This window comes from Lutra lutra, chromosome 9 (genome assembly GCF_902655055.1).
Source record: "Lutra lutra chromosome 9, mLutLut1.2, whole genome shotgun sequence".
NCBI classification, from domain to species: Eukaryota; Metazoa; Chordata; class Mammalia; order Carnivora; family Mustelidae; genus Lutra; species Lutra lutra.
In genome coordinates, this window is record NC_062286.1 from 6211053 (window position 1) to 6236348 (window position 25296).

At 44.7% G+C, this 25296-nt stretch overlaps 1 protein-coding gene across 3 annotated transcripts in view; it reads right to left on the bottom strand.

The window, feature by feature from the left end:
- Positions 1-25296, bottom strand: part of MBOAT2 (membrane bound O-acyltransferase domain containing 2) — a 119930-nt gene that overhangs the window by 85066 nt on the left and 9568 nt on the right. The window contains exon 1 of one of the 3 annotated variants that reach the window (XM_047745491.1): positions 2292-2421. The exons of the other annotated variants lie outside the window; for them this stretch is intronic. Within the exon in view, the coding sequence (XP_047601447.1) occupies positions 2292-2354 (63 nt within the window). The 5' untranslated portion in view covers positions 2355-2421. Of the gene's footprint in view, positions 1-2291; positions 2422-25296 lie in introns of those variants that run through there. 3 annotated transcript variants of the gene reach the window in all.

Genomic DNA, 25296 nt, shown 5'->3' on the forward strand with positions numbered 1-25296 from the left:
GTTATCATTCACATGAAAAAGAATGCCCAAACTTTATAATAAGAGAAATGGAAATTAAAATCAGAATAAAGTAACATTTCACTTATCTAACTGAGTAAAATAAACTTCAAAAGCACTCTGTATTGTCAAGTGCATAAGGAAACAGGGACTTGAAAACACGGCTGGTGGTAATGTATACTAACAAAATGCTGATGGAGAACAATTTGGCACGGTGGGGGAGGATGCATTTAATATTATGTATGTGCACTGCAGATTCTATAACAGGAAAATTGGAAAAGACAGAGACTGAAGTATGGTACATTAAGTCAATGAAATGCTAAACAGCCATCAAAAAGAATGAGGCAACCCCATTAAGTACCAAGATGAAATGATCTAGATTTCCTAGAACAGAAGACCTTTCTCCTTGTCAAGAAAACACTGATTTGATTCAGTTACCAGGCAGTCGCTTGCCTCAAGAAAAGCTAGACCATTCCCTAGTGCCAGGGGATGAACAGTGACCGGTCTCAGAAGTCACTGCCAACAGCTAATTCAGGACACGGACGTGTGCTGCAGCTCTGGTTCACGAGAAATGAAGCCGGAGACTGTCAGCAGTCTTCGTCACACGTGAAAATGGACACAACAAAGATATGCGGGTTTTGCCCATGGACTTAGCAAGTTACGTGAGACCCATGGACTGGGAAAGGTGCCTGGGATTTAGATGAGGTACTGCCTAAGAGAAATAAATAGGGGAGCAGAAGAAAAAGAACAAAGAAGCAGGCCTTGAAGACCTCAGTAAGCTCCTGGACGCATGCTATCTCTGGGTCTCCACAAGGTGACCGACATGCCCGTGGGGATATCGCTGGAAGGATACCCCAGGAACTGGTAACAGTGGTTGCCCTTCAGGGCAGAGGATGGGGTAAAGAGAGACTTTCCATCATATATCCCATCTACTTTTTTATTTTGTACCACAGTCATTTACTATCTACCCCCAAATAATAATTTTTTTTAAATGACACATGCTTGTGGGGTGCCTGGGTGGCACGGTGGGCTGAGCGTCTGATTCTTGGTTATAGCTCAGTTCACGATCTCAGGGTCGTGAGCTCGAGCCCCACGTCCAGCTCCGTGCTCAGCACAGAGTCTGCTGGAGATTCTCTCTCCCTCTCTTGCTCATGCACACGCTCTCTCTCTCTCTCAAATAAATAAATCTTCTTTTTTTAAAGTGATTCATGCTTGTTTTCAAATTTCCAAACAAAAAAATTGAGCACCAAGATTTAGGATCACAATGATCTCATCTCCCTACACTGCCTCTGCATTGCTAGTTTCATCCCACTAAATGTCCAGCGGCGGCAGCCAGGTCCTAAAGGATGTGAGCATCTCGAACCTGATTAGGTCCCTGGCATCGGTGAGCTCTCTCAACAAGCATCGAGTAAACTGAACTCCACTAGTGTCAGAGCCAACTTTGGTAACACAAAACTCTTAACTCGAGAACGACCACCTGCCATAATTAGGAAAAATAAATTCAAACCAAAACACTGGGAAACTGGTTTTTATAAACCATCATAAAAATCTACAGATTACCCAGTAAGAATAGCATTCTTCACAAAATTCAGATTGGACACATAAACTGAATTCTTCACTGTATCCTCTTCTAACTCCTCTTTCCCCCAAACCTGCCCCTTCCCTCTCAGGGCCTCAACTTAGTTAATGGGGTCGCCTCCACCCAGCCCCTCAACTAGACACTACGGAACATGTACTCACATTTGGGGGGCTTCCAAAACACTTTTTAAATCACTCCTATATAGCACTGGTCACTTACGGGCCTATTAGTCTGACTTTCCTTTAAGACCGTGAGCTTCTCAAGGCTTGAGGACAAATTCTGTCTGTCCATGCATTCCCACTCATCCCCGAATGGAGTGTCTAGCCCCACGTGTGCTTCTAATTTACAGAAAGAAAAAGGAGGGGGGAGAAGTTATGTCTCCGAGTTTGCTTAAAACGAAGGAGAGCAGACTATTAAGAACAGAACAGCTCATGTTAACTTCCATCTTTGTGAGAGGCTTAACCCTCTTTGTATTAATTGCTACAACTAGAAACTTCACAACCAGAAATTTAAAAATAAATACGGAAGCATAAAGATGAATTCTAGTCACCATTCGACAAACACCTACTGTTTAGTTACAACGAACACAGATGTGATCCTGCGCTCACAGAATCCACCAGCAGCAGGAAGACACGCAAATGGACAAGAAGATGACGGCTGAGCGGGACGGCAGGTGGACAGCTGGCCCGTAAAAGCACAAAGTGGAGGGACTCACGCGGGATGTGCCTCGGGACTGTATCCTCGCTCCTGGATTGCATGGCCAGAGCCTCCGTGACATGGCAACTCCCACGTCAACAACACACGCTGGGAGGGGCCAGCATAGAACCCTCCTCTCCCAGGACACGCACACCCCTAGACACGGTATTCTCTCCTCTTCCCTCCCAGACGCTGGCGCGGGGAACTGCGAGGCAGGAGCCAGACCTCCCGTAACCTCCCACTCCGCGGTGAATGCCACGTCATTAAGAACAGCCAGACTCCCAGGGGTTTATCAAGTGACAGATCCTGAAGCATATTCTCGGGTCATCCACAGAAACCAAAACGCAGGAAGCTCTTCCAAATGCACAGGAGCAGAAAGCTGGTGATTTCATCAAGACCTCAACAGAGGTTAGAAGCACCTACCTTCTACCTTCCAGATTAACTGGAGCTTATCTCCCTTCGTTTCACTCTCAACCATCTATGGAAAACTCCGAGGAACTAATTAAGAGGAATTTATTTATACTTGCCTATGAAATTAAAAGGGGCTAGATTAACTGTATCCACAGCTGCCAAACTACGAAGCTCAAGTAAAGGCAATCTGTCGAAGCAAATTTAATCCAGATAAAAATAAATAAACTCAACACACACGCACACACACACACACACACACACATCCCAAAATAACACATGAGCACAGACACAAAGAAAGCGCTCGTCTGCCTAACATCCCCAACACTTGTCAAACTTACTCTGACATTTGACTAGCAAGCTGCTCATCCGTGAGCAGGATAAAGGGGGATAAACGGAAGAACAAGGAACTACCGTCCTTTTAATTAAGAGGGTCTGGTGCACGTGTGTGTGCGCACGTGTGAACACCTCAGTATCCGTCTCTTCCGTGGTCACGAATAATACCAGCAAATCCCAAGACATGCAGAAGGAAAACATGAGTCTGAACGGACAGTGACGGCATAAACGATCCCAGCGTATCCATACGACAGGTATCACTGAGCAATAAAATGGAATGAACTATCAAGACACACCCAACAGCATGGATAAATCTCAAAATAACTATATTGAGTGAGAAAAGTGAAAAAAAGAAGAATAAGGACCGCGGTACAATTCTATTTATACACATTTCTGAAAATGCAAACTATTGTCTGATGACTGAGAGCAGATCAGTGGTCGCTTGGGGATGCGGGACGGGGATAAGCAAGAGGCAGGTGTTACTCAGGGGCACAAGGAAGCCTCAGGGGTGACGGAAATGTGCATTATCCCGATTGTGGTGACATGTGACGGATGGATACATACATTAAAACATCCAACCTTACATTTTAAACATGTGTATTTTATTATGTATCCATTACACCTCAAAACAACCCTTTAAGGGGCACCCAAGGTGCAGTTGGTTGAGGGTCCAGCCCTTGATTTTGGCTCAGGTCACGATCTCAGGGTCCTGGGATTGAGCCCCGGGGCGGGCTCTGCGCTCAGCACCGAGTCTGCTGGAGATTCTCTCTCCCTCTCCCCTGCCCCTCCCCCAGTGCACACGCCTTCTCTCTCTCTCTCTCAAGTAAACAGATAAAATCTTTAAAAAAAGAAAAGCTGTTTAAAATGTTTTAAATAACAATCAATTCACATCGACCACTGTGGGGGTTTCCGTGAGAACGTCACAGCAGGAGTGAGATCACCCTGACTTTTAGAAGGATATGTCATTTCAGTCACATACTGCACTTGTGGACAAGCGACAGACAGCAGTTTCGGAATAAATATAGATGGGAAACACCTACAGGCTTATCTTTCCTCCCTGTTCATTGCTCTCATGGTTTAAAAAGATAGACCCGTTTCGTCAAACTTCTCTGGGTGTCTCAGAGAGGCTCTGGGGCTCAGTGGATGTCTGGCGTTCAGACGGAAAGGGAGCCAAAAGCCGCCCAGGCCCACTTCCTCACTTTCAAGGAGACTGAAGAGTCTGCCCTGTCTTGGGGAGTTCACGTGTGTTTGTGGACACGCGACTTTGTCATGTTAGTCTCGAACTCTCCGCCAGGCTTCAGGCGCATTTACTCAACTGCCCGCTAAACCAACGCACCTCAATGTCTCATAATATCTAAAAACTTACGGGAGCCCAGAAGGGAACTCTGGATCCTCCACCACCGACCTCTCCCCGAAATTCCCACATCTCAGTCGATGCAGCGTCACAAAGCCAGCGGCTCGGCCAAGTCAGCTGAACAGCAGCCGACCCCGGACCACCCCCACCCTGCTCCCTTCCACGGCGACTCCGTTCCTAGATCCTCTCCGCTCTCTCTGCCAGTTGTCCCGCGCCACGCATCCGGCTCCACCTCCAGTGCTGCCCACGCCTCCCCCGGTACCGACACGGTCCCTCTGTTCCCTCTCGTGCCTCCACACACCAGTCGCCACACGGCAGCTAGTACCGTGATCACATCGGTCCCCAGCTTCCAAACGAGCGAGGAGACCACCATTACCACTAAAATAAACTCATCTCTCCTCTGCCCTCAAAGAACCAGGCCCTCTCCCCAGCCTCATCGACCACTATTTCTCACTGGTGGCCTTTAAACCCTACTGACCTCCCGACACACCAAACTCATTTCCGCCTCAAGGCCAAGGTCGCCCACCCCGACACCCAGAACGTAGAAAACACCGATACTTCACCACTCACATCTCAACTCAAGGGGCGCCTGGGTGGCTCAGGAGGCTGAGCGTCTGACTTGGGCTCAGGACATGATCTCAGGGTGCTGGGGTTGAGCCCGGCCTGGAGCACCTCATCAGCAGCGCTCCCTGCTCAGCAGGGAGTCTGCTTCTCCCTCTCCCTCTAGCCCTTCCCCTGGCTCGTGCTTCCTCTCTCCCTCTCAAATAAATTTGTTTGCTTATTTATTATATTTGCTAATAAAAATTCATCAATTTAAATTACTCATTCATTCCTGCTATCAGAAACATTAGCCCAAATAAGAACAGTAATCCTTTCCTAATTTACCTTGAAAACTTTCATATCCAGGGAGCTACATATTACTGGGTAAAAGCACCCACCCTAAAAAAACAAAGTCAATTTCAGTGCTCCTATCAAATTTAAAAGGCTTTGAATTATGCAAAAAACTCATTGTTCTTCTGGGCTGCCTCATAGCATCAGATTTCACTTCAGTACAATGTCAACTTACACGTATGTTGATTTGATTTTGAAATTCTACTACCTCCCACCAAAAACAGTCTACTTTTCGATAAGAATCACATCAATATAAAAAAGTATTAACTTTTCATGATTACCTTGAGCTCTGAGACACTGCCCTTGGAATGCTTAGCCATTAAGCACTTACATATCATCCAAATGAGCCAACGTAAGCATTTTTGATTTTTCACTTTTTTTTTCTTGGAACTTGTTTAAAGGGTTCAGACATCACCATCAAAAAAAGTCACAAATGATCATTAAGTCCCTTGATGTCATACACTGTACATTATTCTATAGTAAATCTTTAGAAGTATTCCCTAGAATGTACATTTCACGGGAACACGGATCTTCTCTGTTTTGCTTACTGTAACCCCTAGCACCTATTCCTGGCATATGACCAGCACGCTAACAAACGCGTGCTGTAGATACCTGCAAACTCACATTTGGTCTCACCATTTTCAGATCACCCATTATTCCAAATTTATGGAGAATCGCTTCTTCTTACTGCTTGATGTCATTTTAACATTAAACGAGCATTAACATTAAACATTAAACATTTAACATTAACATTAAATGAGCCAAAAAGTAATTCTTTGACATAGTCATGACAAATATTGGACTTCCAAATTACATGGTGACATACGGTGAGCTGATCACAAGGGACCGACAGCTATCCTCTCATGCAGGGCACACAGAGGCGGCAGGACTCCACGCGGTCTGGGACACGGACTCTACTACCAGACTCCTAACGAGAGTTTCCGCTCTCAGGCTAGGGAGAAAACCACAGCTGGAAGACCATCTGTACGTCCCAATTTATCAAATATTTACACCAACTCCGAGGTGAATGTTAAGTAGCTGCATACAGCTGATAAAGAAAGTCAACATAATTAAGAAGTCAAAGGCAGCAATTATGAATCATAGAAAAGCCACTGGGTTTCGAGGTGTGCCCCTAGTAATTTATTACTAATGAGAGTTAAAATAGTCAAGTTTACGAACAATTTACTTCCATAAAGTTTATCCCCAAAACATTACTCGTGTCCTCGTCATTTAAAGAAAACAGCAGCAGAGACGCAACTGGTTTGCTGGGAAGTACATGTGACACACTGTGCAGAAATGGGACTGTGTCTCATACGAATGTCACCCAGCCTCTCACAGCGGGCTGACAACTGTGCATCTAAAGGAAGCAGCACACGACTACCAAAGAAACTATAAATACGAGTCCTTGCTCCAGCCGTAACCGAGTAACTCTGGCATGTTACAACCTCTTTATGTCACAGTGTCTTAATAGGAAAATAAGAATAACCCCATCTACATTCGCGGATTATGAAATTGACAAAGAAAAACGTTACGCAGACTTTGCTTCCTCACCCACACGGTCTGCCTGCCTGGCCAGCTGACGGAGGCACAGTAGGCTCAGATCCCACGAGGGCTGTCCCCCTTAGATGAGGTCTATGTGGCATAGTCAAAATCGTAGAAACAGAAAGTAGAATAGGGAGGGAGAGATGGAGAGTTGTTGTTAAATGGGTATACAGTTCCCAATTTGCAAGATGGAAACATTCTGGGGCTCTGCTGTACAACTATGTGAACGGACTTCATGCTATTAAACCACACAGTTAAAAACAGTTCAAGTGGCGCATTTTATACATTTACATATGCTAGATGTTACCACAATTTTAAAAAGGGGGCACCTGTGTGGCCCTGTCAGTTAAGCATCCAACTCTTGGTTTGGGCTCAGGTCAGGACCTTAGGGTCACGAGACTGAACCCCACGTCAGGCTCTGTGCTGAGCTTGGGGGTGCTCCTTGATTCTTTCTCTCTCCCTCTGCCCCTCCCTACCTCTCTAAAAATAATAATAATAAAATTCTTAAAAAGAATCAAGAAGTTCATCAAAAGACATCATAAAGAAAATCACACTATAAACTTGAAGACTATATTTTACAACACACTATAATAAAGAATTCAAAACCAAAATAGAGAGAGACCCTCTAAAACCATTAGGAAAAGACAAACTACCCAATTTTTAAAAAGACAAAAGAATGAGCATTTCACAGAAGAGAAATGGCCAGGAGCTATATGAAAAAATAATAGTGTTATTGTGTTCAGGAAAACTAAAAATTAGAACCACAAAGTATCTTTCCATACCCCAAAGAACAGTTAAAGGGTTTCAACCTGAAAAAGAGGTGCTGATGAGGATGAGGGACAAGAGAATTTCAATACGCTATTGGTGGGGGGTGTATACTGGTATCACCACTTTGGAAAACAGTTTGGCATGACTTAATACAGTTGAAGACACACTCTCCATGACCATTAATTCCACCCGAGGTAGATAAATCTTAGAGAAATCCTTGCATGTGTGGCCAGGAGACATGAACAAGAACTTCACGACAGCCTTATTTATAAATAGTAAAAACCTGGAAACCACCCAAATGGCCTTGGCTCGGAGAACACCAGTAAGTTATAGCAAATTCACACTCCACAGAAGTGGGAATAAAAGAACGGCAGCTAAGCCGACCAGGATAAATGTATCTGGCAAACATAATATTGATGTAAAAAGCAAGACTCAGGGGTGCCCAGGCGACTCAGTGTGTTAAGCGTCCCAGTCCTGATTTCAGCTCAAATGGTGATCTCTGGGTCGTGAAATCCGACCCTGCCTGGAGCTTACCGAGTCTGCTTGTCCCTCTCCCTCTGCTCCTCCCTTGCTCGCTTGCTCTCAAAAATAAATAAAATCTTAAAATAAATAAAATTTTAAAAGCAAGACTCAGAAGAAAATATATGGTATAAATCATTTAAATAAGGTCAAAAGTCAAAACTGAGCAAAACTAAACACCATGCTGTTTAAAGGTACACACATTCACGGTGAACACCACTAAAGGAAATGAGAAATCCCAAGTTCTGGAAGTTACTCCTCTCTTGAATGAGTTTGGAGGCAGGCGCCCAGGGACCTGGAAAGGTCTCCCTGAACTTGTAAGTATGGGTGAGGATTTCATCATCCTCTAATAACATGGTGATTGCTCCTGATCCCCTGCAAATCTAATTTTTAAAAATCAACTCCCCAGAAAAGGGAAGATGCACTAGGACAAAAAGTTCTAAAAATAAGAAAAGAAATTTGGGGGATGGAAGGGGAAAGGAGAGAACTGTAAGTCCCCCAACATTATTAACTTTGTTTTCTAAGTAATAACCTACCAACTTCCGTAGAGCAACTTAAACCTGACACCCTTTGTGGCACTGGTCACGTGTCATGTGATTGCCAACTTCTTTAAAAATTCCTATTATGGGGTGCCTGGGTGGCTCAGTTGGTTGGGCGACTGCCTTCGGCTCGGGTCATAATCCTGGAGTTCTGGGATCGAGTTCCACATTGGGCTCCCCACTCAGCAGGGAGTCTGCTTCTCCCACTGACCTCTCTCCTCTCATGCTCTCCCTCTCTCGGATGAATAAATAAAATCTTTAAAAAAAAATTTTTTTTTTAATTCCTATTACGAGAAGTGAGTTGGGGGAAATCGGAGCGGGAGACAAACCATGAGAGACTGTGGACTCTGAGAAACAAACGGGGGGGTTTAGGATGGGTCAGGGGTGTGAGGCTGGGTGAGCCTGGTGGTGGGTATTGTGGAGGGCACAGATTGCATGGAGCACTGGGTGTGGTGCATAAACTATGAATTCTGGAACACTGAAAAAAAATAAATTAAAATAAAATGGAAAAAAAACTCCTATTATGGCACCAAACGTATAAATCCTTTAGCCTCCCTATATTCACCATCACAAGGAGAGGAATCAAGACAGGAAAGCCAGTTGCCGTCCTGGGCCACAGAAGAGAACGGAGAAGGGCAGGGAGAGCAGGGAGAGGTTGTCCAGGCAGCGCACTGCCCCGAGGAGATGCAGGCGGGCAGAGGTGGGCGACGCAGTCCGCTCAGAGCTCTCCCGCCCCGACCGGCAGCCCTCCAAGAAAGAAAGAGCACCACACTGGGAAACCAGCCGTCTGAGGCCCCATAATACACGTGCACAGCTCCGCAGGGCAAACCCCTAAAACTTCCAGTGCCTTCTGCCAGCTTAGGACGCCCGAACCGAGCTCAGCGGCTCCGTGGCCGGCGGGCTGCGTCAGTGGGGCCTGCGGCAGGCAAGGGGCCGTAGGCCGGAGGACCGCCGGTCTCTGCATTTTATCCCCAGCGCTCTCGGGAAGGATGTTTGTTTGATTTTAATCTTTGTCACCATTCTCTTCAAATTACCACAGGCTCTTTACTCTGTCAAACCAAAGTCTTTAGCCTGAAAGCACAAGGGCATTCTGCAACGGAATCCCGAGCCCTCGCCTGCCCTGAGCTCCACACTTGGTCCACGGTCGGCTGGACGTTTCTGCTGCAGAGTCCAGCAGGCAACTCCAAACCAACACAGCCAAAGGGAGAGCCTTCGTGTCTACCCCTTCCCGTGCTCTGGAGCCACTCTCCTTCCTCCTCCATCATTTGCGCAGGAGCTCAGGCCAAAAACCCGGGAGCTGGTGTCATCCCACCCTTCTCTCTCCTGCGCACCGGGCTCCATCAGGAAGCACAGCCCGCCCCGGCCCCCAGCACACGGCACCCCCCAGCACACCCCCATGCGTGGGCTGCTCAGAATGACTTCTTCCAGTGAGTGTAATGTGGAAAGTGGGGGTTAAAAAACAGCATTCAGTGGAGAGCCCAGGGAACAGTGCCTCAGCCCGGTGACCAAAGTTGTACCAACATTGTAAGTCAAGTTGAAAGCACACACACTTGATGTGAAGGGATGAAAACGACACCGCACCTCTGTGGTCTTCCAAACACCCACAAGCCCGGACTAATCATGAGAAAAACATGAGATGAATCCTACCTGCGGGACATGCTACAAAATGACCAACACGCCTCAAAGCTGTCAGGACATCCAAACCACAGGAAGTCTGGGAAACCGTCCCAGTCTAGTGGGTCGTAAGGAAACACGACAATTAAATGTAACACGGAAAATTCTACATGGGATCCTGGGTCACAAAAGGAACTTGTTACGAACTAAGTATCTGTATCCTCCCCAAATTAATACACTGAAGCTCTAATCCCCAATGTGACAGAATTTGGAGATGGAGCGTTTGGAGTTAGTGAGGTTTAGAAGAGGTCATGAGGGTGAGGCCCTCATCGTGGGATTAGTGCCCTGATCAGAAGAGATACCAGAGAGCTCTCTCTCTCTCTCTCTCTTTTACTTCCCACCCTGCATCCCTTCCCTCCTCAAACATGCATGCACCAAGGAAAGGCCATGTGAACACACAGCAGAAAGGCAGCCACCTGTGAGCCAACACAGAGGCCTCACCAGAGCCCCACCATGATGCCGGCACTCTGAACTCAGACGTCAGTCTCCAGAACCCTGAGAAACAGATGTCTGTTGTTTAAGCTACTCCGTCTGTGGTATTCTGTTACGGCAGCCCAAGGTAGCACCTTAAGTAAAAACTCAGGAAATCCAAATGAAGCACGGAGTTTAGTTAATAATGATGGACCAATATTGGTTCACTAGTTGTGACGAAGGGCCATAATAATATATTAACAACAGGAAAAAGTAGATGTGGGTTATTTGGGAACATTCTGTACTATCTTCACAACTCTGCAAATTTATAAATGTCCAAAAATAAGTTTAAGGAAAAAAGAAACTCAAATGTCTTCCTATCTTATTTAGTCCATTGCCAAATTCCTGCCAATCTCCCTCTCTCTCTCTCTCTCTCTTTTAACTGCATGGTATCACTTTTATGTTCAATAGAAAAAAAAAAAGTCAAGCTCATTGGAAGAGTAAAATAGTGGTTGCCAGGGGCTGGCAGGGGATTGGGGTCTCCCGCTCTCTTTGAACTCATCACCTAGCAGCACTCTGGTTCACCAAGTTCACCTAGCAGCACTCTGATTTACCAAGTTCACTTACCATGAGGATGTGGGTTACACAGGTGTATACGCGTTTGTCAAAACAGATCAAACTATACACTTCCGATTTGTGCATTTCACTGTAAGTTAGACTTCAATGAACGTTTTTAAAAAACACGATTGATAAAATGAGAAATCTAAGAACATAAAAATTACCCCTGAACTCAGTAGCTTAAAACATATAACAACATTCTTTTGCTCTCGAAGCTGTAATTTGAGCATAGTTGGACAGGGAGAGCTCATCCCTGCTCTACCTGGCATCAGCCAAGTACTGAAATTATGTAAAGGCTCAGTCACTCGCATGTCAGATCCCTGGTGCTTGCCATCTGAGACCTTTGGTGGGGCTGTAGCTGAACACCTCCACAGGACCCTCTATGAGCCCTGGGCTTCCTCACAACATGGTGACTGGGTTCCAAGGACAAGCACTCTGAGAAAGAGAGAAATAGAGACAAAAAACAGAGCCACACATACTGGTGGAAGCTGTAACCTTCTAATGACCTGACCCTGGAAATCACCTTGCATCACTTCCACCATATTCTGTTAGTTGGAGTAGTAAGAAACCTGTCCGGGTTTGAGGGGGAAGGAAATAAACTCCATCCTTGATAAGAAGTGATGAGAACTGGAAAGAGTGCTATGGCCATTTTTGGAAAGTAAAATATACCACACGCTGAAATACAAAGTTAAAGGAAGCTCCAAAAGACATGAATAGCAAGAAGAATATATAGACTTAATTTATCCAAGACGTCACCATCTAGCAAATAAGAATCCCTGAAAGATGAAAGAGAACAACAAAAAGAGAAGGAAGAAGTTATCTAAGAAACAATTCCAGAGGATTTCCCAGAGTTAAAGAACATGAGTCATCAAACTGAAAAGAACTTACCAAGAATCCACACTGAGATAATGTGAAACTCAAGAAAAACAGAAAATGCTATGAATCTTCAAGGGAAAAAAAATCAGGTCAACTACACAGTTAAGAGAACCAGACTGGCATCAGACTTCTCATCATCAAGTAGGTAGAAAAGTAACAACCCAATGCCTTAAGAGTTATAAGGGAAAGTTATTTTCAACCTAAAGTTCTATGAAGATACTTTCAAATACATAAAGACCCCGAAAGCTGACTTCCCACGCGCTCTTTCTTAGGAAGTCAGCTGGAGATGTGCTTCAGCAAAATGAAAGTCTAAACTAAGAAAGATGGCCCAGGATTAAAGAAATAATGAATCTGGCTCAGACAGGCAGTCAAAAGCAGCTGCAGAATGACAATGTTGCAGTAGGCTGATTCGGCAACCAATCCAGATCAGAGAGGGAAAGCAAGGGGCTCCGGAAGACAATTACCCAAGGAGGGAAAAATAAATTCTCAAAGCATAGATGTTATTCCGAAGGATTTGGAATTCAAAACTTAAGTTAGCAATATACTTTCCAAATTTCTACAATGGGCAATATTATTAATTTTAATAATAAAAAATTTTTATATAAAGAAAATTTTAAATTACCAAATTTAAAGGACAGAAAGCTATGAAGAAAAGAGGTTTTTAATTTTAAATTTAAATTGACTGTTTCTCTACCTAAAACTAAGTCTTTGGAAGTTTTTTTTCTCCCAAAAGAGAAATAATGTAAAATAATGTAAAATCTTACACTCCCCAACCCACAAAACAAAGGCATTTTCCGTTCAGCTGCCAATGAAAACTACCAGTTTTTAAGGGTTCCATTCTGTGTCCTAGAAGAAGTGATTTTCAAAACATCCATAATTCTAAAAAAGTGAGATTTTATCGCTTTCTAGCTGGTAAATCTACACAAAGACCATTTCCACCACATACTTTCATTCATTTTAGAAGTAGCCACCCTGGGGTGCCTGCGTTGGTCGGTTAAGCATCCAACTCTTGATTTTGGTTCAGATCATGATCTCAGGGATCAGGGATCGAGCCCTGCCTCAGGCTCGGCGTTAAGCAGAGTGTCTTAGCAGGGTGTCTGCTTCTCTCCTTCTCCATCCCCCTCGGCCCCTCCCCCTTCTCACACACACTGTCTCTCTCTCTCCATCTCTGGAATAAATAAATCAAAAGAAGAAGAAGAAGGAGGAGAAGGAGGAGGAGAAGAAGAAGAAGTAGTAGTAGTAGTAGTAGTAGTAGTAGTAGTAGTAACCACCTGCTGAAAGCACTTACATGTCCACGTGGCCCTGTAGTGAGGACCACCCAGTTCCAATGTCACCGGACCCACCCTCTGGATACAGCCTGGCCTCACAGCAGCTGGAAAGGCCTGGTGGCACAGGGACAGCTGCACCAGCGTCATCTGTCCCAATAAGACCGGGCTTTGTGCTGCTGTTGGGAGGAGCAAGGCAATGGTTGTAAGATCTGGGCCCTCAGTTCGTGGAAGCTCCTTCACTCAGTTTGCCCAGACTCTGAAAGGATGACCGGGAACCACTGCCACTTGCTGAGCAGCTACAACGTACGAAGGGGTCCGTTACCTGAACAACGCTCTCCGTAACCTGGAAAAGAGTTACTAATATCCCCTTTTTTTAAATGAGGAAATGGAAGCTCAGAAGGCCCAAGTAACGTGAAGTCAGAGAGCAGGAGAGTCAGATTCAAGCTGAGGCCAAAACCAAATATCACGCTCAGTCTACTCGGCCCCTCAAGTGCATATGACTAATTTACAACAGTTTGGGGAAAGACTGATGAAAAAAAAAAAAATCAACATTTCAAAAATACAAAAGCTGATTCTGGACCAGGAGACTTAAACTGCCAGGAAGGTTCCAGGTCTTGTGATCCAGGGGGTCCGGGGAAACCTCCCTCCCCTGGTAAAGCAGGATGATCCCTGGGCTGGTATCCCTCCTCATGGCCATCTGGATCTTGACCCTACACACCTGATCTTGAGACCCTGTCTTAAGTGTCCGCCAGATGACATTTTAGTGCACGAGTGTGATCGTGCCTGGAGGAGACCAGGGGAGCTCCGGGGTGAGGACAAAGGTAGACTGCTTCGGCCAGAGTTAGCACAAGTAATGCTCCCCAGCCGGAAGGGAGCACCAGCATCACTGCGATGTGTGCCTTGTCACCAGGCACAGTCGGAACAACGTGTGACCACGCTGACAGGACGCAGAGACTGTGAAAACAGAAGCAACAATCAGGACAACAAGGAGCTCCGAGTCACAGATGCCTAACAGAGAAGGCAGATGGGAGAGCTGACAGCTGTCTGGTAACGGTATCCGCCACTGACCAGAACTTACTGTCTTCTTAGATGTTATCAACATACGTATGAGTTCCCCGGCAGCATTTATGGACTGCTCACGCTGCTATATGTCCAAAACAGAGTTTGCTGTATTTTTTCAGTGTTAATTTCTCCTACTTTGTCTTTGCTTTTTAATTAGAAAACACAGTCTAATATTAACATGTGCAAACTAGCCATCACTCTGTAGGAGCCTAACTTCTTTACCACCTACTCATGAGAAGAAAAGAAACAGAGTAAAACCTAGACAAAATGAAATATTCAGATTCTGCATTGTTTTGCTTCCCTGGGTTCTTTGATGATACAGGAACTGTTTTAAGTACTACTGTTAAAAACCTTACATGTGTATGCATCAGTCCACTTTCCTTTTTTGGTGTTTACTTTTTCCTATCTCCTCCTTGGCTTAAAAAGAATTCAAAGCAGATTCCTTTTTTTCTGACTCCAATACCCATATGCTTTCACTAAACCATTCTTCTCAAATATCTAGTCACTGATGGCTAAAAACCAACACGAAATCATCTAGTATCAGAGATTCAAGAGATAATGAAGAGTTTCTTCTCCCAAGAGCTTACAATCTAGTCTAATAAGTACACAGAAAAAAAAAGAGACATTATAGTCCAGTATGTTCACTGCTATAAGTCATGATAAACACAAGTATTACAACACTAATAGTGGCTAATAGTGACTCAGCACTTCCTATGTTCCAAACCCTACACAGAGAAAAGACCTTATAAAGTCCTCAGCACACGGTGTATACTTGTTGGGGGGACCCTCTGTTCCCCAGGTGTCATGTTTCTCTTAGTAATGCGTCTGCCCCACCTACTTCTTCCCATCAGAGGAGAAGCCAGTGGCTCACTCAACCTTCTGGGCTTTCTTTTTTTTTTAACATTTTATTTATTCATTTGACAGAGCCCACACACACAAGCAGTGGGGAACCGCAGGGAGAGGGAGAAGCAGGCTCCCTGCTGAGAAGGGACCCTGATGCAGGACTCGATCCCAGGACCCTGAGATCATGACCTGAGCCAAAGGCAGGTGCTTCACCAACTGAGCCACCCAGGGACCCCCCTTCTGGGCTTTCTTCAAACCCGCCAGCCTGCTTCCTTGTGTGGGAAGTTTACTGCGGAAGCTGTGTTTCTTCTGGGGAGAACAGACACCCAGCCCTGCCTGCAATGGGAGAGTTAAACTTACTCAGAGGAGTAAAGCACTGGGAGCTCCCGGGGCAGCTCTCCTAAGCCACCACCACCGATGCCGCTTCTCTCAGTAAAGCTGACAATCTGGCCCATGTCTCTCTGACTCTTGGAAATCTCTCCCTCTCTGGTCTCAGTTTGGCAAGAGGGGGTTATTAACGGCTCAATCTTAAAACTCCAACATACCATTATCTCCATTTTACATACAAGGGAACTGAGGCATCCCTAGTTTGGTTAAATAACTAGTCCCAGGTTTCCTACCTAAAAAGCAGCACTACTGCCATTTCACACCACTGCCTCTTAACAAGAAAAAAATGTTTCCAAATTGGTAATGAATTAATCTTAAAGGGAAATGACAAAAAGGAAATAGAAGTTAATGCTAAGACAGGTCATCTGTTCCATCACTGGCTGTTGATAAATTATATTTGGTGAGCTTTAGGAAATGAAAGCTATAAAATACATATAATCATCAGGTTCACAGTTCATTAATACAATAGACAGTTTATTGATCACCTGTTATGTGCCAGGTCCCGTCTCAGACACCAGTGGGTAAAAACAGCTCCTGTTCTCAAGGACATTACACTTTAGTAAGAGAAACAGACAATAAACAAATGAATATATAATGCCAAAATGTATGAAATAATGTAAGATCAATATTTTTTAAAATATGACAGGAAGAAGAAAATGACAGGAGCCTCCTTATTTTTAAAGATTTTATGTGTTTTTAGAGAGAGAGAGGGAACACGAGTGGGGGGAGCAGCAGAGGGAGAGGAAGAAAAAGAAAAATCTCAAACAGACTCCCCACTGAGCACAGAGCCCGATGCAGGGCTTGGCCTCACGATCCTGAGATCATGACCCTAGCAGAAATCAACAGTCATGTTGAACCGACTGAGCCACCCAGGTACCCCAAAATGACAGGAGTTTCTATTTTCAATGGGGAGATCAAGAAGGCCTCCTTTAGAAGGCCTTGAGCAGACAGCTATGCAAGGAGTAAGTGAGGGAGTAAGCCACAGATAGCTCCAGCAGGAATATCAAGTGCAAAGGCCCTGAGGCAGGAATATGCTTCAAATACTTGAACAACCGTAAGAAGGCCAGTGCAGATGAAATAGAAAGGAGAAAAACCTGTAGGAAATTAGGTGTGACAAGTTGGTGGGGCCCAATTACGGCAGGACTTGGGATTCTAGTCTCAGTAAGAAGAAAATTCCCCCGGGGGGCCCTGAGCAGGGATAGGACCCTATAACTTAATATTAAAGTCTCTCTTCACTTTCTTTACAATACATTTCCTATAGTAATGTGACAATTTTTTGTTTCTTCTTCATGTGTAGGCAGAGAATCAAGGAAGAGTGGAGTTTCCCTTTTATCCTCAGAAACATGAGGCTGAACTCACTAAGAGGAGGACGAAGGAAAAACGGACGTATGTGCTCAGTTAACTGTGACACCTCATCAGAGGTGGCTCAGGGTGACCTCTGCACATAAGGCAGGAGGATACCCAGCCTCCAGCGTCCCTTGGCCATACCATCCAGTCTGTAACTGGCACGGTTCCTTTTCGCATTAAAGTCTAACTCAACACCACACAGACTGGGAATAAGAAAGGAGCCGGGAATGTAAACATGTAAGCAAATACCATGAATGCGTTAAGCAGGATACTGAAATTCTAGAAATGCTTTTGAGTAATTGATTTGTTTTAAAAACAAACAAGTAAAAAGAACTGCTGGTAGACTTCCAAATGGTTTGGAGGCTTAAAAACTAATTCAGTATCATTTTTCTAAAAATTAGAAGTATCATCCTAAACACCTGACAAACACCAGCAGGGGTAGCAGGCATAGGCACACTCGGAGGGGTGCCGGGGATCTAGCCCTTACACCAAAGATCTTGCTCAGTCTAGTCGAGGAAACAACCTAGTAAACCGACACTTCTAAAAACTGTACAGAAGAACACCTCACTCAGTGCCAGCCAGAGGCAAGGGATACAAGGTGGCCACAGGCCCTTGGTAGAGCCTCTTCCCAATCCGTTCAACCAACTGCTAAAGGCAGGGGGACTGAGGGAAGCATGTCTGCAGTGGTGAGGAGACACTCACCCAAGCTGGGCAGCATGGGCAACTCATCCACACATCACACATTCCCATACAGAAGAACAAGGTAAGGCAACTTCTTCTTTTATTTTTAAATAGGCTTGAACTCATGACGGTGAGATCAAGACCTGAGAAGAGATCAAGAGTCGGATACTTAACCAACTGAGCCGCCAGGTGCCTCTAGACAAGGTGACTTCTAAAGGGTGTAAGTCTGAAGAAATTTTCAAAAGTGAAAACATGATTAGAAATATTAAAAGAGAAAATAAACTGTGACAATCAAGAGAAAAAGGAGAAGTTCTCATAATTGTTCTAAAAAAAACCCAGTAATTTTGCTATTGCCTCAGATCTAAGAAACCTCTTATCCTAAGGAAATAAACAGGCAGATGTACCAAATGTATATATTGGGAAATTTATTGCAAAATGATAACAACAAATTATATATCACCCAAGGAATAATTAAACTATATACATCCAACTGTTGGAATATTATATAGGTTCTGAAAAGCAATTTAAGAGCGCCTGGGTGGCTCAGTGGGTTGGGCCTCTGCCTTTGGCTCAGGTCATGATCTCAGAGTCCTGGGATCAAGCCCCGCATCGGGCTCTCTGCTCAGCAGGGAATCTGCTTCCCTCTCTCTCTGCCTGCCTCTCTGCCTACTTGTGATTTCTCTGTCAAATAAATAAATAAATTTTTTTTTAAAAAAGCAATTTAATAAAACCGGAAACGACTCTCAAAATGTTTAATATAAATAAAAGGTTAACAAAAATTTAATATTCGGTATGTATCCAATTTTGTCTAAACACACACACACAGACGAGTCAGCAAAAGTAGTCTGAGTTGAAGAATAATGTGTGATATTCCAATTTTTATCTCTGTACTCTGTATCTTATAAATTTTATACAATGAATTATGTATTAGTTTTTAAATCAGATAGAAAATACACAAACTGGGGCACCTTGGTGGCTCAGTCATTAAGTGTCTGGCTTTGGCTCAGGTCATAATCCCAGGGTCCTGAGATCAAGTCCCACACTGGGCTCCCTACTCGACAGGAAGCCTGCTTCTCCCTCTCCCACTCCTCCTGCTTGTGTTCCCTCACTCCGTGTGTCTCTCTCCATCAAATAAATAAATAAAAATAAAAATCTTAAAAAAAAACAACAACAAACTAAGTTCATTTGCCTACTGGGGTACATAATACATCATTGGTAAAAACACAAATAAATTTTAAAAATGCATAAATATCAAATGAATTTAGATGTAATTTAAGAAGAATCAGCTCCCAAAGAGAGAAAGAAAGACCTAATTTCACCCACTTTGCAAGTTACAGATAAACTGAAGTTTGGTTTTGCTCTGTTACTCAGCCCAAAACCACTGTTCTGCTTTGGTTAGGGTCTTGGCCTGTAAAAGGCCAAATGGCCTGATGCCTGTTTTCTGGTATCCTTGAATTTCTCACTTATCTCAACTTTATCTCCTGAGATAACTTAACCTACCATTATTCTGAGCAGCAAGGGAACACCAATATTACAAACAATGTGAGTCATTCACATTTATTCTTTACGATGAATATTAACTTTTCAAATGTATGTACTTAAGCATTACACATTTAACTTGGAGTAAATTTGCCTTATAGGATTTCTATATTACTATTCTATCAAGTAAAATATAACTACATGTTTCTTACCACAAGAGTAAAATGCTGTTATAATTAAGTACAAAAGCTATTAGTTATCTGGTTCCATTTAAGTCGTGAAAAAAGGACCTTTTTTAATGAAAATTTTGTATTTGGGGATTCTGCACATCTTGTACAATTGAACTAAAAACAAAATAATCAGTTCTGCTACCTCAATTTCACATACAGAAAAACTCTGAAGTCACAATAATAACCGTAGTGAATCACACACACACAATAAAAATACATCAGAACTATGAAGAAAAAGAAGGCATAAAAGAGAACCAGGGTATCCAAAACATGTTTTGTTTCTCACTAATTAAACCTCAAGTCAGCAGTCTTCATAAGAACGTTTAAGAAGAGAATTCCTATTGTTTTGAATCTATGGAGGGAAACATGTTTGCAGAATTAATTAGAAGACATCGTCAATCATTTTCAGGAGTTGAAGACAAAGACATTCTCAAGACTCGACCAGGTAATAGTCCACTTTAACTCGATGTGGGTATTAACCATTCAGCCATTACGCATTTGACCAAAACGGTGATTTCAAAGACCTACTTTAACACCATCTTAGATGGCCCTTTTCCAGCATGTCATCCCTGCTCTTCTGGTGTGCTCTTTTTTTCACACCTGAACACACCATCAGCCAGCTGTGTACAGTGAGGCCAGGGGGTCTACAGTGGCATTTGGGACGCACCCAGTGGTTTGCATCGCCTTGAATGTATCATGGATGAAAACATGCTCCATTACTCGACCAGTAATTTTACTTTTTAGTACACAGTAATAAACAATAGAAGCAAAAAAACAATAAATCTACGAACAAGCATGCCAACAATGCAATAGTCTGAAGAGGGCAACGGCTGAAACGGAACCTCTGTATGTGGGACGCGCCCCAGGAGAGCTGCAGGTGCTTGCGCAGAAGGCCCTGCTCTCCGGATGGGAAGACCTGGGGTGCTGATGCCTAAGTTACGAAGGGCAGTTGCTCATAAGCCAACCGTGTAAAGAAAGAATGGAACGTCCCCGATGACCCAACAGGTGACCATGAAGAAATGGGCTTAAACCGAGCATTTCTGGATTATTTCAGAAAGTTTATGGGCCCCAGGATGGCCAGCTCCGTCACAGCTGCCGCCATCCCGGAATGGAACGGACTGCCCGAACAGAGGGAGCAAGCTCTCCATCAGAGAGGGCTCAAGGAGAAGCCAGACGGCCACCTGCCGGACACGTCCCAGGGCAGGGCGCCTTTCCCGAGAGCCATGCTCACCAAAGGCGCCACGGCGGCCATCGCTCCCGGAGGGCTTGCTCTGTGGAACAGATAAAGCGAGGCTCAAGTGACTCACGTGGCTTGTGACACTCCGTGGCAGAACCACAGCCTGAACCCAAGCTGACTCCAGCACCTATGATCTTAACCACTGGAATCTTAAACGAAGCATGCTGGCTTGTGAGCCAGTGACACACTGGGACCCTGCCCGCGTCCTCTCACTCTGCAGGACGAGGCCCCACATGCAGCCTGGCCAGCAGTCAGTGTTTGCTGGACGGAGCCTGCCCTGCTTTCCTTCGAGAACAGTTTCCTCCATTGCATGCTGCACAGTCTCTCTGGGATGCCAGGAAAATTCATCCTCCAAGATTCTGTCTCGAGCATTACCCGGCCTGACCAATGTGAACCCGACTGACAGCTGCTTTTCCCTAGATGATTCCAGAAGCTGATGGACCCTGCTTGGCTCTTCCACAGTCACAGAACTGTCTCTGGATGCGGCTGCCCAGGGAGACAGATGAGCAGCCTCCAGCCCCACACCCCAGCCATGACCTGTAGCCACGTGACAAAGCTCTACAAGAGGAATGTGAGTCACAGTGGTACATATGTGCCACTTCTGGCCCACAGCTGTGACCACATGGGTTCTCTCCCCTGGAGCCCTCCAAGTTCTCCAAGTACAGTCGCCAGGGCAGTGGCAGTGACCTCACCGGTGAACTCACTACTCTTGCAAATAAAATCATCAGGCCGAAGCCCCGGCCTAGTGAATGAGAAACCCTGTTCCCAGGGCCCAGCAGTCTGTGTTCCAGCCAGGGCAGCAGGGGCCCCTGAGGCCACCCCAAGCTTAAGGACCACTGCCGTAACCAAGCCAGCCCCAGCCAGCTGACAGTAAGCCCAGGTGGAAGAACACCGTGTTGAGAGGAGGGTGGGCGCATCACCATCCTCCAGCCTCGACTGTTTGCGGGGACACTGTGACGTCAGGAAAAAGAAACTCCTATCTTTAAGTCGCTGGCTTACTGCTGGGATTCTCCGTTGTAGCAACCTTACCCAGACTAATCCCAACATCTCTCCTCTGACCTCGTGTGCTGTAAACACGTGTCCTTCTCCTCCTGCTGCACGAGGAGCTCAAGAGCCAGAACCGCTTCTTACCCATCTTCACATCCGGGACCTGATAAACCCCTGGCCTATATTACACACTCAGTAAACCATGATATCTACTTACCCCTACCTCGCTTCACTACCAAAATGGTGACTCCTGACACCAGGAGTGATACCATAACCAGTTACTGGTTAAAGTGATACCATAACCAGTAACTTCCCTTTTGTTTTTTTTTAAATATTTTATTTATTTAAGAGAAAGAGCGCATGCACAGAGGGAGAAATAGAGGAGGAAGCAGGCTCCCCGCTGAGCAGAGAGCCCAAATGCAGGGCTCGATCCCAGGACCCTGAGATCATGACCTGAGCCAAAGGCAAACACTTAACCAACTAAGCCACCCATGCACCCCAGCAACTTTCCTTTTTTAAAAAATGTTCTAAAAGTCGGGGTGCCTGGGTGGCTCAGTCGATTAAGCATCTGCCTTTGGCTCAGGTCATGATCCTGGAGTCCTGGGATGGAGCCCCATATTGAGATCCACATCAGGTTCTCTGCTCGGTGGGGAGTCGGCTTCTCCCTCTCCCCACCCCCACTCCCACCCCGCTCATGTTCTCTCTTGCTTTCTTTTCTCTCAAAAAAAAAAAAAAAAAAAAAAAAAAAAAAAAAAAAAAAAGGCCCAGGACACCTGGGAGCTCAGTTGTTAAGCGTCTGCCTTTGGCTCAAGTCATGATCCAAGGGTCCTGGGATTGAGCCCCACATGGGGCTCCCTGCTCAATGGGGAGCCTGCTTCTCCCTCTCCCACTCCCCCTGCTTGTGTTCCCTCTCTCACTCTCTCTGTCAAATAAATAAAATCTTTTTTTTAAAAATCCCAAAAGTACCAACATTCACTGCAGACTACAACCCTATAATTTATACATTTCCGTATCATTCTCAAAGGATACCAGTTTGTCAAGGTTTGTCTTCTACATGACTCCTACCTAGTTTATTTGATTCCCGGATTCAGAGAAGGCTCTGGATTTCGGTCGCAGTCCACGTCCCCGGGATAGGACTTACGGTAATACACAACACATTTGGCTTTCCCTTGCTGTGCCTCTCCCTGTTGCACAAGGCTGGTTGTCCAACACAGGGATGGCTGATCATGCTAAAATCCGTGTCACCAACTGAGCCAAGGCACACTGACCTACAGGGCGATCTTCATTTCACAAGAACTAAACCTTCAGTATCCTACATTTACCTGATCTAGAATTACGGACAAAATAAGGAAATGTAGTTTAACATTTTCATTATTTTCCAGAGGCCCTTGCTTTCAATAAAATCAATACAAAAAGCAAAACAATCCAGAACCAATCTTGGGCTCTGTTCCAATTTATTTTGTCTTTGCTGAAGTGGTTCCAACATCCGTTTGTCTTTAATATTCTGAGGATTTTTTTTTAAATCTACTCAAGTGCTGGCTACTGAAGTTACTTTATAAATGACTTTATAGTCCTGTGTGGTAAACTCTGAGTCAGTGCCAAAAACCTTCTTAGAACAGCGTATTTCTCCATTAATTTATATTTCCTGTACTTTAAAAAAAGAAACCACTTTAGAATGGAATCCTTCCAATCCATATTGAAAATTGTAACAAATATACAGTTTGACAATACCCAAAATTCCCTTTCTTTTTTTTTTTTTTAAAGATTTTATTTATTTATTTGACAGAGAGAAATCACAAGTAGGCAGAGAGGCAGGCAGAGAGAGAGGAGGAAGCAGGCTCCCCGCCAAGCAGAAAGCCCGATGTGGGGCTCGAACCCAGGACCTGGGATCATGACCTGAGCCGAAGGCAGCGGCTTAACCCACTGAGCCACCCAGGCGCCCCCCAAAATTCCCTTTCGGTTGTGACGAGCTTATCAGAATTTCTATTCAAACCCAATGGAAGGCTGAAGCTCAATTTTGTGATGCCAAATACACCAACTTTCCTTTACTCTGGGATTTAACGATATTTTACAAGAACAAAAGGAAAAGACACACTAGTCTGATACTCTAGGACAAGTACAGAAACCAGCTCATAGCAGGATTATGATCTTAGACTAAGGACCCCTTAACTATCTCCAAACACAGGCAGGACCAGCAAGGGAAGCTCCACCGTGCCCTCCACCTTCACCTTCTCGGCTCTACTCAGACACCCAGTCTTCGTCATTTCTATTCTTGGTAAGCAGCTAACATGAACAGCTGTGCCAGTCTTGTATTAGAAAAGGCACGCTAAGACTCACAATGCAGCAACTGTAGATTAAACTTGAACTCCAAAGCCTGAACAGTTACCACAAGACAAAATACTCTGGCCAAAACTCAATGCACACTCCAAAGAAACTGAAAAACTGGTAGGGGCTTGTAAAGCAATCAAGACCTTTTCAAATATTATTCTCTATTAGCTAGACACTTTTTTTAATGTCACACCCCATTAAACAGCCTGGACAACTTAGATCAATTAATCACTGTAAAACTGGATCTGCAAAAAGAATGAAATGATAGTTGTGTGAGATTCCAACCTTCCCTCTCTAAAGGGATATTAACTTTCTGGGGCGCCTGGGTGGCGGAGTCGGTTGGGCGTCAGACCCTTGGTCTCCCTTCAGGTCGCAGCCTCACGGCGGTGGGATAGAACCCCACGCTGGGCTCCACGCTCAGTGCAGAGTCGGCTTCGGTTCTCTCTTCCTGTCTCTGCCCCCCCCATCTCTCTCTCTCAAATAAATGGATAAAATCTTCAAAAAAATAAAAAATAAAGGGATATTGATGTTCAAGATTATTTCCAAGATGTGACCCACTCCCAAGGGAGAGAACTAGTTTGGGGAAAACTTAATTTGAAATTCTGTTGGCCAATTTAAGGATGACATCTAAGGAGTACTTCTTCCAACTACTACGTGACAGAGTTCCCCAGCCCCTCCAGTCCTGAGGGCCGGCGGCCGTCATCATCCGGTCTAGTCTTGCGCCAGCGCGATAAACTTCAGAGCGGACTGACCACTGTCCACTCTCACAGAAACTGCTACCTACTTCTTAACGGCCAATAAGCTAAATCTGGCCTACGTGTGTTGTTGGAGCTCAAAAAAAAGAAGACTTAAGGCTATTTCAGCCAAAATTTTTTTAAAAAATTCACAGAAATCTAGCATTCCAGTTTCCCTTGAAAAATCAACTTTGGTAACCATCAGCAAAAGGGAGTGAGGGCTTTCCTTTCAGAGTGGGCATAGGCTTTCCAGATGGCCATGCTGTCCACGCCTTGTAAAAGGGCCGCATCAACACAGACAGACGTTCATTCACATTCCTTGCCTGGTGCCCTCTAGACATCTGAATCTGGATTCTATGTTGGCACTACTAATTCCCCTGACCTAGGACCTGGTCAGCTAGAGGGCACCTTCCAATAAACAAAAACTCCCAAGGTTTACTCAAAGTTTAATGCTGGTCTCTCGGGCAATTCTGCTTTTATACGATGAATTTCTAGAACTTCATTG